At 36.2% G+C, this 14,068-nt stretch overlaps 1 protein-coding gene and 1 pseudogene across 1 annotated transcript; both read right to left on the bottom strand.

Moving 5' to 3' along the window:
* Window positions 1-2,069: 2,069 nt before the first annotated feature.
* LOC128253309 (uncharacterized) lies at window positions 2,070-3,569 on the bottom strand. Its single transcript, XM_052981614.1, has 2 exons — window positions 3,279-3,569; window positions 2,070-3,162 (listed from the first exon to the last, which is right to left on the bottom strand). Exons 1-2 carry the CDS (start codon window positions 3,552-3,554, stop codon window positions 2,242-2,244), a joined length of 1,197 nt encoding a protein of 398 aa, XP_052837574.1. The 5' UTR covers window positions 3,555-3,569; the 3' UTR covers window positions 2,070-2,241.
* Window positions 3,570-8,257: 4,688 nt separating this feature from the next.
* LOC128253317 (male-specific sperm protein Mst84Dd-like) lies at window positions 8,258-8,599 on the bottom strand (annotated as a pseudogene).
* Between the last annotated feature and the right edge of the window lie 5,469 nt (window positions 8,600-14,068).

Below are 14,068 nucleotides of genomic sequence, written 5' to 3'. Positions count from 1 at the left end.
ATTATAACATTGCTGTTGTTCAAATTTAATTAACTAATTTTTTGAAGAAACGAAAGGAAAAATACATAAATTAATGAAAAACAAGAAAGGAAGCAAATTTCGGCAAGCCGAAGTTCATATACCCTTGCAGCTATTGCAAAAATTAAATATTCTCGAAAACATTAAAATTATGATTGACTTGCGTATGTTTACATTGAAGCTTTTTAAAGCTTATTTGATAGTTCCTATGGCAGCTATATGATATCGTTTTCCGATTTAAATAAAATTAAAAGCGTAATTCTGAACTGTCAAATTATTAATTAATCATAAAAAATTTCTAAAAAAAATACAAAATAAAAAGGTAAATTAAAAATTTTTTTTTTAATATTTTTATTGTTTACATGGGAGCTTTAGGTTATAGTCGTCTGATTTTGATGAAATTTAAACCATAATTCTGAAATATTTAACCATTACTATATCTCGAAGAACTAATAAAAAAATTAAGTTATAACATTTTTTTATTTATTTTTCCGATTGTTCTAATGGGAGCTATATGATATAGTATTCCGATTTTGATCAAATTTAAACCGAAATTCTGAAATATTCAACCATTACTATATGTCGAAGAACTAAAAAAAAATTAAAAAACACCAAAGTTATAATTTTTTATACCCTTGCAGAGGGTATTATAATTTCAGTCAGTATATATATTCTTGATCAGCATCACTAGGAGAGTCGATCTAGCCATGTCCATCTGTCCGTCCGTCCGTTTCTACACAAACTAGTCTCTCAGTTTCAAAGCTATCTGCATAAAACTTTCTCAAAAGTTGTCTTCTGTTGCAGGTCGGACGACTATAGCATATAGCTCCCATAGGAACAATCGGAAAAATAAATTAAACAAAATTAAAACTTTGCTGTTTTTAAATTTTTTTCTGTTCTTCGTCATATAAGAATGGTTAAATATTTCAGAATTATGGTTTAAATTTCATCAAAATCGGACGACTATATCATATAGCTCCCATAGGAATAATCGGAAAAAAAATACAAAAAAAATTATAACTTTGCTGTTTTTTAATTTTTTTTTAGTTCTTCGACATATAGTAATGGTTAAATATTTCAGAATTACGGTTTAAATTTCATCAAAATCGGACGACTATATCATATAGCTCCCATAGAAATAATAAAAATATATAAAATAACTATCTAATAATTGAGCTGAAAATCATCATAGCTTCAATGTTTTTAGACATATACGCAAGTAAATCATAATTTTAATGTTTTCAAAAATTTAATTCTAGCAATAGCTGCAAGGGTATATGAAATTCGGCTTGCCGAAGTTTGCTTCCTTTCTTGTTTTAAATTCTTATTGACTTATTAATAATTTGACAGTTCAGAATTAGGGTTTTAATTGTTTTAAAATCGGACAACGATATTATATAGCCGCCATAGGAAATATCGAATAATTGAGCTGCAAAACATCATAGCTTCAATGTTTTTAAACATATTCGCAAGAATTTCAAGAATATTTAATTTTTGCAATTGCTGCAGGGGAATATGAACTTCGGCATGCCGAAGTTTGCTTCCTTTCTTGTTTAAGACTTATTCAGACATTGAAAAGTAAGAGTTATAAAAACTTTTAAAATAAACGTTAAACATTTAAGCAATACAGTCCCTAATTCCTTCAAAAACTTTAGCTAATAAAAACTTTGAACTGTCGACAGAAACGATATTTTGCGCATTGTTGGTAAACAATTGAACATAAAATCGTCACTTTTTCTCACTCGAGGACTTAAACGTATACAAGGGCCATCAGCGATCAAATTTGCAACTCTAAAGAGATTTCTCTCACATATATAATCATGCTTTAAGTGTGCTGAGTGGTCTTAACGATGGCCTACACCTGAGGTCATCTTTGTATAATCGGCCTTGTTGTTGTGGATGGGTCCAACTCTTACGCGAACTTGCTGATCTCGCTTCTTTCACCAGGCTTTTATGGCGCTGATTATTGAAATGTTTAATGCGGTCGCTGAAATCGCGCAACTCTGGGCTGAGCCCCTTCGCCCGATCGATCCATTTGCAATTAACAGCGCTTGTGTTTACATTTTAATATTTTTATGTTTATTTATTAGCTAAAATCTCAACGGGAACTTTGCGTAACAACAAATATTCAACAACAATGGGCGACGGCGCTTGTTAATTTAACAAGTTGTCACCGCTCGAATGGCTGTGGCTGTGGCTCCATCTGGGTCCACCTGCTGCCCCTTAGAAGCGGAAACGCTTGGCGGGCACGTTGTACTGGTAGCCCGACTCCACGGGAGCTGGAGCAGGGGCGGAGTAGACTGGAGCGGGGGCAGGGGCGGAGTAAACCGGAGCGGGAGCTGGGGCGGAGTAAACCGGAGCGGGAGCTGGGGCGGAGTAGACTGGGGCCGGTGCCGGGATGTCCTGCACTGGGGGCAGGTACTCAGGAGCGGGGGCAGGAGCGGAGTACACCGGAGCGGGGGCAGGAGCGGAGTACACCGGAGCGGGGGCAGGAGCAGAGTACACAGGTGCTGGAGCTGGGATGTCCTGGACGGGCGGCAGGTAGTCCTGAACTGGAGCGGGAGCAGGAGCAGAGTAGACTGGAGCGGGAGCTGGAGCAGAGTAAACTGGAGCTGGGGCCGGAGCCGAGTAGACTGGAGCTGGAGCTGGGGCTGGGGCAGGGATGTCCTGAACAGGGGGCAGGTACTCGGGCTCTGGAGCAGAGTAGACTGGAGCTGGAGCAGGAGCAGAGTAGACTGGAGCGGGAGCAGGAGCAGAGTAAACTGGAGCAGGAGCAGAGTAGACTGGAGCTGGAGCTGGGGCAGGGATGTCCTGAACAGGGGGCAGGTACTCAGACACAGGGGCAGAGTAGACCGGTGCCGGGGCAGGAGCGGAGTAGACGGGAGCTGGAGCTGGAGCAGGAGCGGAGTAGACTGGAGCGGGTGCGGGAGCAGGAGCGGAGTAGACTGGAGCTGGGGCAGGCGCAGAGATCACCTCATGGGCGGGGGGCAGGTAAGCCGGAGCCGGAGCAGGAGCAGGAGCCGAGTGGAAGTTGAAGGTCGGCGTGGGCTTGTTGTAGCTGTAGCCATTGCCACCGCCCAGGTTGAGATGGGACACATCGGCGGAGACCACGGCAATGGCGCACACAGCGAAGACGAAGAGTTTCTGGAATGAGCGGAGTTGATGGTCAAGGTAAGACAAAGTTGACCAAGGTCGGCGGGTATCGTGATCGGCTAGTGTCCAGTGACTAGTGACCAGTGACCAGTGGGCAGTGTACTCACCATTGTTGTTGATTTGTTGGCTGGCACTTGAAGTTCGTTGGATTGGCTTTGGTGAGCTCTGGTCGTGAGACGCTGAAGCTGAATGATGACCACTTCCAGATGGGCCGGCACTTTTATACCGAAAGCCCAAGAAGATTGGGCCAGCTGTTTGCCCGTCTTCGTGCCTTCGCTGGGCTTCTTCTTGTCAGAGAAGAGCCAGCCGGTTATGAAGTTATGAAGAGAGTAGAGCAGTAGATCGTTAACCCTGCGCTGGGTGTTGGGGCGAGCGGAATTCATTAAGCTTTGTAAGGCCTTTGTTTTTCTATCTTATATTTACAAGTAATAAAACTGTGAATTTGTTTTGTTTATTTAGTTTTATGCAATGTGGCTTGGGCAATGTGGACAATTTCCCATATTTAAGAAGTTAGTTTATGGCTTTATCAGACCATTTCCAGATCTTGCTTAGTGCATCACACTATTCGACTGTGCTTTTACTTGTTTAAAGTACACTTAATTTATTTTTTAAATATACATTTTGTAAATTTGTCAAAAACTTTAAAATATAAAAATTGACATCTAACGACTACAATTGCTAGAAAACTACGTTTTTCCTTATAAAATGCAACTCTGTCAAATCTGCGAGGGTATGTACGAATTGGTTAAAAAGTTTGCCACTGATTGATCCAAATTACACTAAGCAGATCTTCGAACCAGCACATAAAATAAATTTGATAATTGACATGAAATGTTCTTTCGTTTTGAGTTTAATAATGTATTATACCATGGGTAATAAAAAGTTAACCTAAGCCAGTCGTAAAATTAAAAAAATGTTCAAAAACTAAATAAATGTATCTTAATTAGATGCTCGCTATTAATTGCTTGGCAACCAAAACATACTTATGTTCCAATGTCTTATTTATTTTATAAAAAAAAAAAAAAATTCGAACCAATGGGATTTTGTGGGAAAGCACAGGTGGACTTCTCACTGCCCAGAAAAGGGTTAAGGCCGTGGCTGGTCGCCGGTAAGCGCTCATCGTTATCGGGAGATTTGGATGGGTTTGGCAATGTCAATAGGGCAGGACGGCCGCGAGGCACAACTGATTGAGTGTCCGACCACCAACACTCATTTGCATGCGCGACAGCGGGCCACGCAGCGATTAAAGGGCCTCCGCCGGTGACGGTTAATGTCAAAGGTCAACTGATCCACGCTCGCTGCTGCAGCTAGCGGAAATTAGTTTGTTTGCCTATTAGCCAGTGCTAATGGCCAAACTACACGCTTGACCAAGCGCGGCTCAAGGATTTAAGCTCGGCTTAAGCCTCAGCCCCAGTGAACTTGTAACTAATGAAATCGAAATACCCGAGCAGTCTTAGCCGCTGCTGGGCGTTTGCAGTGGCTTTACTCGATTGCTTCGATTGTGAAGCAGCCCGGCTGGAGTTTAAGTGTTTTCGAAAGATCATATTACATTCAATTAAGTCACTTTTTCTCGCACTTTTCGCATTTTTTGGCCGGGTTATTTGCCAGTTTTTTGCCCAATCGTGAGGTGGCACTTTACCCAATCTTCGACATCTATTTTTGATCGGTCGTGTATCATAGCCATTAACTAGCGCAGAAACTGATAAAAAAAGTTGATGAACATAATTTGATAAATCAAAATAATTTTTGCGAGATTTTTATAAATATTAATAGATTTATTAAGCTTGATTATTATTTCGGAATCATTTTCCGATAAAATAAGATCAAGTTTCAAGTTAATGTTGAATTTGTTAGACATCTTTATGTGTCACAAATATGGTTATCATTTTTTTTTGTGTACGACCTTCAGACGTCCCATGTCTGCGCTTTGTTTATTGTTGTATAAACTAATCGAAGCTGCATATTGGTTAATGTTTAATGCATGAATGCAGCCTCTTAAAGCATCTTTCACTTAAAAGAAATCTATTCATGAGGTATAGCGAATTTGCTTAGCCTACTTCAAACAAATTTTGAACGAAAAAAAGAGGAGCCAGATGGCCAACAAAAGAGGCGTTATCCGTTTTAATTATGCCATTTAAAAATAAATTCGCACAGCAACAAATATCCAATTTGACAAAAAATGGCTTGGCTTGCATAAAAATATATCTTCGTTGATACTTTTTGCCCCAGGTCCAACTTAATTAACCAATTAGCGAACCACATTTAACAAAAACCAAAGTAAAATAACCAATTTATGCACACCAAACGAACGCCAATTTCGATTGCTGTATACCAAGAATGGTTGCCGATCAAAAAACGATTAAAAATGTAAAAATACCATATGGACTGCAGGCTCTTGAATTAGCATATATGCGCAATTGATCATTTTGAATATTGCCAATAAATAGTTTAAATTCAGTGGCCGAGCAAAGCTTTGATATCTTCGCCTCTAATTAGTTGTGTCCACCAAAAAGTTAATCTGAGCTTAATGGTGAGCTTTTGGTGGAGTAAAGCAACCAAAGCTGCTAATGGGCTTATTTGCGACGCTAAACAGCAGCCAGCTAAACTAATTAAATTTAAACAGATAAAAATAATAAACAGATAAAAAAATGACAAACCAAAATAAGATTCAATAACAGTTATATTTAATTTTTAAAAAATTATTATATTATATTATATTATTTTTTTTGGGTTAAAGATTTTCTGTGTTTTATTTTAAATATTTTCATGTATATTTATTGTATACTTAATGGAGGTAAGTAGTACACTTGTAAAAAATCCAAATATTTTGTTCTCAATTTAAATATTTTTCGCTTTGATTTTCATCCCTTGCGCTTTTTAGTTACTTTAAATATGCACCACATTACATTATTTTTACACTCTTGCAAAGGGTATTCTAATTTTAGTCAGAAGGGGACATTTTCGATAAAGTATATATATTCTTGATCAGCATCACCAGGAGTGTCGATCTAGACATGTCCGTCCGTCCGCTTCTACGCAAAGAAGCGTAAGAAAGTTGTCTTCTTGTTGCAGGTAGTATATAAGTTGGAACCAAACGCCAGAAAAGGGTTTCATAATGTGTTTACATCTATAACATTACAGTCTATATAACGAGTTTTCGTTTCACAAACGAAACAAAGTATTTTAAGCAATTAGAGATAACGGCTAATTTTAATTACTAAGTAATAATTTGCTTTGTTTGTTAATCATTTGTAAACAAAATTTTCACAGTATTGAACATTTTCGATTTGAAACATATAACGATTTAGTTAACTCACACATTAATTATTTATAAAATTTTTCTTGAGCCCCACTTTTTTAAGTCCGTTAAAATTCTGTTGAAAATGAGTGTCAAATTACACTCAATTGTTTGGATCCGATGCTCCGTTAAAAAAAGGAATTACAAAATTCATTTTTTTGGTAAATCTCAAAATGAAAAATTTTATAGTGTCTGTCAGTTTCAAAAAATTTTAAAGACTTGTTTTAGAGTTCTGGAGTAATTTTCATGTGTTGGGCAGGTCGATTCAAAAAAAATTTGTTCTAGACGATTTTTTTCTGCTAAAGTAAAGCTAACAGTTAAATATGTCATTAAAAAGGTACTGTAAATGCTAATCATGCTACCTTAACAAAATTATGCTTGTTAAAATACTTAAAAAGTTATTTAATTTTGTTTTTTTTTAATTTATTTGCAAGCTATTAAAAACTTATTTTTGTTTTACTTTTCACGTTTATACCCCTTGAAATTCCTTAACTTTAAGTATATAAACATATTTTCTGCGTAGAATGTTTTGAAAGTTATTAAGCAATAAAAACCGAAACTTTTCTCAGTTAACGCTGATCTTGCAAAAATATCTTCCTAAAGGAGGAGTTAGGAAAATGTTATAAAAAAAATGGTTTCAGGTTAAAACAAAAACATTTTTACTTAATATTTGTAAAATATACATTTTTTTAAAATTAAATTCCTAAAATAATAAAACGTATAGTAAATTATGAAATGATGGAAGCAAATATTTTAAAAGCAACGATGTTATGAAAAATTTCAGAATTACGGTTCTAATTTTATTAAAATCTAATCTTTTTTAAGACATAAAACCATTAAAATCGGAATATTGTTGTTCTAAAAAATATTTATTGATTGAAATATATGAAAGGGTAAGGCTTGTTAAAGTTTGCTTCCATTCTTGTTGGTTAAGTTTTAAAGTCATGGTAATAATATTGGATTACTTCGACTATACTTCAAACAAAAAGTTCTGATACAAAAAAAAAAACCTTTTTACGAAGTATAAAAGTCGTGATGATCGCACCTTCAACATACAAAATATCTGATATCAAATTTTGTGACTAAAAATGATTAAAACCTCTTTTTAAATTTTAAGGTAATAGATTATTATCAAACGTTTTGGATTTATAATTATTTTGGTCGCTGGTTACGAAAATGAAAAGAAAAATTTAAAATTCAAAATGGCGGACAAAAAATAGCGGCCATTTGTCTCAAAAATATAACGTTTGTGCTGAAATTCATATTATAAGTTTATTTGGGTCACTGATTACGAAAATGAATATGAAACATTTATTACGAATTGAAAAGGAATACAGATCAATCGCTATCAGAGCTTCCATCGCAACTTTCGTTTTCAGAATTAGGATTATAATCCACAATAATTACAATTAATAATTGAGAAGCGCAATTGCTTGGAACTTGGACGAAGCTTTTTCAAGCCAAAAGGTCTAGTCTATAGAGTCAGACGCTTACGCAGCGCAAGTTTAAAAACGGAGCCACGCCCACAAATCGTGAAAGTCTATCACATAATTTTCAGACATGGTTAGACCTTAGCTATTGGACTCTATTACTATTTTTAAAATAAATTTATTATTTTAGAAGTTCGTTTTAAGCGATAATAAATTCCTTGAAAACTGTAGCAGCTAAAAGGAAGATCAAAGCGTGAAAGTCTTCACATGTTAGAACACAGCTACACAATGGTAGTTTTATTATGTTGACCGAAATGCCAGCCAAGACTCTGAATGAAAAAAAAATGCAATTAGTTGTTTGTATACAAAGAAGATTACGTCCTTGGACATTTTTATTTTTCCGTTTTAAGCCATTGCAAGAGATTCGACTGGAAATTCATATTAGGAGTAGAGTTTGTTGACGGTTCCGATTTTGTGCAAGCAACTAAAGCTGCTAAAGCTTCTTTTTGGTCTTGCAACCCACGACAAAAATTAGCAGCACCACCCCCCCAGAAACCAGGACCGCTTGCCCCACACCAAGAGTTTAAAAGGACCGTTGTAGGGGCCAAAACAAGGATCATAGAAGCCACTTGGTCCACTTCCTCCGCAGGGACACAAAGCGGCGCAAGGATAGCAGGGAAAGCTGCACATGGTGATTTGCTTTGTCCTACAAAAATAAATATTAGGACAAAATAGAAACACAAAAAAAGGATCAACTCACGGTGATTGCTTAGCACGGAAAAATAAAACTAAAATTTGAATTTTTGTCGTCTAGTGGACTGTCCAAAGGGTTCGAATTTCAATGTTCAACTAACCTAGATATGTTTAGAAAACAGCGTTAAAAAGTACTTTAGCTTGATTCAGATTTCAAAGGCATCCTTTATGTAGAAAATAATGGGTTATTTTTTGCCAACTTCCTTTTTGTCAGGCCCTAGTTTTTACAGTTAACGCTAGTTTTTTGTATTGAAACCCTGGTTATATTTCAGCTAGGCTTATAACTTAACCATGAATCGTTTTAACAAACAACAAAGGTTCCAAATTATTGAATTTTACTTTTAAAATGAGTGCTCGGTCCGATCAATTGACCCGCCTAGATCGTGTGATCTAACGCCCTCAGATTTAATATTTGTGGGGCCATTTCAAGGCTCATGTCTATAGGGACGAGCCCGCAACAATTGGAGTATTGGAAGCCAACATAGAAGCTTTCATGAGCGAGATACCGGCAGAAATGTTGAAAAGAGTACGCCGAAGTTACCCTTGCAGCTTTTGCATAAATTAATATTTTTTAAATCTAAGACATTTTAAACACATGCATATATTTTTACAAACATTTAAGCTATTCAATCGTTTCGTACATCGTTTTCAGATTTAAATAAAATTAAATGCGTTAATATAAACTATTAAACCATTACTGAGGACTTCGCCCACTTTTTTCAAAATAATAGTCACTAGAAAAAAAGTCCATCGAATATCTTGCGCAGTCTGAGAGATATTAATATATGCCAAAAAATATCTGTCAAATTCCCCAAAGTGCAATGACATTTAGGACATTCAGTTTCCGCTTAGTTGGCTTTTCCTCAAATCCACGAGAAAAACGAATCGAAATGGACGACATCATGGAATATAATACAAATTTTGAGAAGCAAAAATAAAAGTGATAACTATTGCTAACCAAATAAAGTGGTTTTTATACCCTTGCATAATTGCAGAGGGTATTAAGATTTCCATCAAGTTTCAACGCAATGAGGAAAACAATTCATTGTCTTTAACGTATATCTCGACCTCATTACAAATCGCTAAATTTTCAGAGTAGTGTCAAAGGTAACGCGAGATGCATTTTGGCCAAGTCAGCGGATTTAAGGGAAATGCCTTTGAATATAATTACATCAACAACTGCGAGTGCGAAGGTATTCACTTCCATTTGAGCTGCGGGCCAAAAAGCTGGACGAAATCCAGCAAAAATTAACGGTTCGGGTGGTCACCATGGCCAACATTAGTGGAAAAATCATTAGCAGAGGAAAAACTTTCCACTTGCGAATGTCAAAATTGTATTAAGTGTTGAGCTTACATCCATTTTCTTTGCGGGAAAACTGAATTTTGCCTTCTCTTCTTCTTTTTGGGTTCGTTTTCTTCTTGTAGGCCGTTCACCTGTTTTTGCATCAGTTTCAACTTTTCGCTACAACTCCTTTAAGCTAATATTTCTTAAAACGAATGATATTAATCGCATTTGCTTATCACATTTTTTTCAAATTTCGCAAATAGCCTTATGTTGGTCGATGTGTAAATAAATGTCTATTTAATAACAGTTTATTTTATTTAATTTGATTCCTTTTATAGCCAGATTCCATTGCAGCATTAGCGAACTTTTTAAATGTGCCTGATTCTATTGGCGCATTTAGAATTTAGCTAATGCTACTTTGACATGTGAGTGGCACGAACAGCTGATCTGGGTTTGTTAACTTTTGAATTGTCGCAAATCAAAACGAAATGAACTAAAAATCATGAATATGAGCAAGTTTACGGATATCTTTAGTGCTTAAGCAGGTCATACATAATGCGACAAGATAAGGAAGCTGATGGTGCTGATTGACGACTGGCTTGCAAAGAAGAGCACTACAGTTTTTATAAAAGAGCAAGATATATGTTTAAACAATCTCGTATATTCATAATTATAGGAACAATTCCAGTTACGGGCTCGGATCCCATGCGCACCTACAGCATCATACTTAAGGGCATCGATGCCATTAATTCCCCAAGAATATCACGCTTAATGACAGCAATCTGATTACGAAGCTGAGTAGGGATAATCCCGCCGAGCGTTTGGGCTACCAGCGTAGGGAAAGCGAGATACAGAACCACAAGTAAGATTTCCTTTAAAAGAATATAAAATTTAATCTAATTTGTTGATTTTTGTTTACCCATACAAATGGTACTGATGGGCCCCATTAAGCCGGACATGAAAAGCGCGGTGGATACCACAAATTTGAACGATTATCCACACGATCCGAAGGGGTCCTCCACCAGATGATGTTATCGGATGTGACAAGGACTTCTTGGCCTCCTTTCTGCGACAAAATACCGAAGGAGCTACAAGCCAAGGAGAAGAAATTGATCTTTAGGGCGCCATATGTAAAGCCAACATTAAACAGTCAGCGGTAACGCATCCAAAAGCTGCCCGAAAATCTTAGAAGATTATAACTTATATTTTGTAATGAGGATATATACCGCTAAATACAAACCATATTCAAACATTTACATTAAAATTAAACATAAGAACATTCCAAATATTGGTCTTTAATTTTGAATAATTATTCAAAACGCGAGACCAAGGCCAACAACACCCGGTTACACTTATTCGACGGAGTTATCGATCGCCGATAATCATCGCCCAATAACCCGATTACCCAAAGCGGGATTAGCGTCATAGGCCGATCTGGTCACACTAACCGGCGCCTATATAAGCGGAGACAGCCCCAGATCAGTCACTTGCTTTCCGACGAGCATCGAGTAGCATGCAGTCCCTTTTGATTTTAAAACAATTTGAGATGGAAATTCTGACTTTTCAAAACAACTTTCCAATTGTATTCTGATTTTGTCAATTTACTCGATCATTCCTGGCTCATAAGACCAGTCTAAGGAAATGTCACTATCAGGATACAATTTATGTTTTTTTGATTTGTTCTCATTTTTTATTTTTGTCGCCCACAAATTTTTTAGTGCATACAGTAATTTCTGTGCTGTTGGATTTGTGAAATTACCAAATTTTGATCTTAACAACCCAAAACAATATTCTAATGGATTTTGACAAAACCTTTTTAAACGTATAAATTCCAACGTTTTCGTTTTGAAAAAGTCGATCACATACGTTAATAATTCTTTGGCAGCTTTCTTTTAGCTTTGCTACTCAAGTTGCACTTGACGGTTTTCCCGTATTGCGGAACTCTAGAAACTTTATTTTATCAAAAAACTGCATGAAATTTTTGAACTTATATTTCATGATATATCTGAACGATAAGTGCCTTCATTTAAAAGGTCAAACCCACTGACAGAACTTTGTAAATTTCCAGCATTTCTCAATACATTGATTCCGTGGCTTACAGTGTTTGAAAATACCTGAGTCGCCAATTTTACACTCATTTTTTTAAAAATTATTTGGATCAACGTGCTTATCTGATAGCTCTGGAGCCATACGAGAAACATCGCATGAGTCAATGCTATAATCACTTAAATAACCTTCCAATACGAGACACTTATTTTGAAATTTGATCAAATTTAAGTGGGTGCAAGGTAATTTAACAACTCTGTTCAGGAAATTATTTCGAATACACTTAAACAAAAGCGCAAAGTGGTGACCTCGAATCAACTTGTTTACAAAGAAAGCGCCCAGAACATATTTCCAGGGTTTAACCTGGCCTGAATATCTGTCATCGTCTGAAAACTCGTCTCCCAAGTCCTGCAAACCCAACGATTTCATCAAAAGAATTATGCAGTTTTTTTCGGACTCACTCATTTTGTTTACAAATCCTGCCAATATTTCAAAATGTTCGCCTGAGAAGCCAGTTTAGAACTTTATAAAGGCAACTACCTTCTTAAAGATGTCTTAGACGGCATATTAAAACCTAAAATTAGTCTAATTTTTTCTGATTCTGTAATGAGTTCCCTTTTTTCTAGAAACAATGTTTTGAAATGTAGCCACACTTTCATTAATTGCTACAGTATGCTCTTGCTGGTAAGCAGATCTGAGCATTCCAAAAACGTTTTCTTCAATAATTTAAATTCATCATGCTACATGTCTTTTCAAGCTCTAAGATTTTGGACAGCAGATCTGTCACTTTGACGTGTAGCTTGGAAGATTTCCCTTGTATCGTTTTTATTACTAAAGGCATAATTTTTTTTTATCAGAGCATGAATTTGGGTTTCCAAAGAGGAAATATATTGCTTTAATTCTGATTTTTTCTGAGCAAAACTGTGTTTTTCACTGCTTTCCTTTTTTTCCTTTTGTGATAAAAATCTATGCCTCTTCAAAACATTATTTTCTCGTAAAAATTTGATGTTTTGTTCTTTATAGATTTTAATATTTCTCTTTAAGACGCTTATAATGGGTCTCAAAGGTCTTTTCAAGGAAGTGCTGGAAGATGTACCAGAAGAGCTCAATCTGTTTGGAAAACTCGATACCTGGGCTTGACTGGGAGAGCTCAATCCATGTGGAAAACTCAATCCTTCTTCTACAAATTTAAGACGGCAGAAATGTTGGAAAGAGTACGCCGAAGTTACCCTTGCAGCTTTTGCATAAATTAATATTTTTTAAAACATCTAAATCTAAGACATTTTAAACACATGCATATATTTTTACAAACATTTAAGCTATTCAATCGTTCGTACATCGTTTTCAGATTTAAATAAAATTAAATGCGTTAATATAAACTATTAAACCATTACTGAGGACTCGCCCACTTTTTCAAAATAATAGTCACTAGAAAAAAAGTCCATCGAAATATCTTGCGCAGTCTGAGAGATATTAATATATGCCAAAAAAATATCTGTCAAATTCCCCAAAGTGCAATGACATTTAGGACATTCAGTTTCCGCTTAGTTGGCTTTTCCTCAAATCCACGAGAAAAACGAATCGAAATGGACGACATCATGGAATATAATACAAATTTTGAGAAGCAAAAATAAAAGTGATAACTATTGCTAACCAAATAAAGTGGTTTTTATACCCTTGCATAATTGCAGAGGGTATTAAGATTTCCATCAAGTTTTCAACGCAATGAGGAAAACAATTCATTGTCTTTAACGTATATCTCGACCTCATTACAAATCGCTAAATTTTCAGAGTAGTGTCAAAGGTAACGCGAGATGCATTTTGGCCAAGTCAGCGGATTTAAGGGAAATGCCTTTGAATATAATTACATCAACAACTGCGAGTGCGAAGGTATTCACTTCCATTTGAGCTGCGGGCCAAAAAGCTGGACGAAATCCAGCAAAAATTAACGGTTCGGGTGGTCACCATGGCCAACATTAGTGGAAAAATCATTAGCAGAGGAAAAACTTTCCACTTGCGAATGTCAAAATTGTATTAAGTGTTGAGCTTACATCCATTTTCTTTGCGGGAAAACTGAATTTTGCC

The sequence above is a fragment of the Drosophila gunungcola genome (genome assembly GCF_025200985.1).
Source record: "Drosophila gunungcola strain Sukarami chromosome 2L unlocalized genomic scaffold, Dgunungcola_SK_2 000008F, whole genome shotgun sequence".
NCBI lineage: Eukaryota > Metazoa > Arthropoda > Insecta > Diptera > Drosophilidae > Drosophila > Drosophila gunungcola.
Note: the sequence above shows the minus strand (reverse complement) of the source record. Positions and strands in the feature narration are given on the sequence as shown.

Bases quoted from the DNA above. Each gene is read 5' to 3' on its own strand.
- LOC128253309 (XM_052981614.1), bottom strand. From the start codon at position 3,554: ATGAATTCCGCTCGCCCCAACACCCAGCGCAGGGTTAACGATCTACTG. The intron at 3,163-3,278 runs GTGAGTACACTG...CGCTCATTCCAG, and splicing joins CCAACAAATCAACAACAATG to AAACTCTTCGTCTTCGCTGT.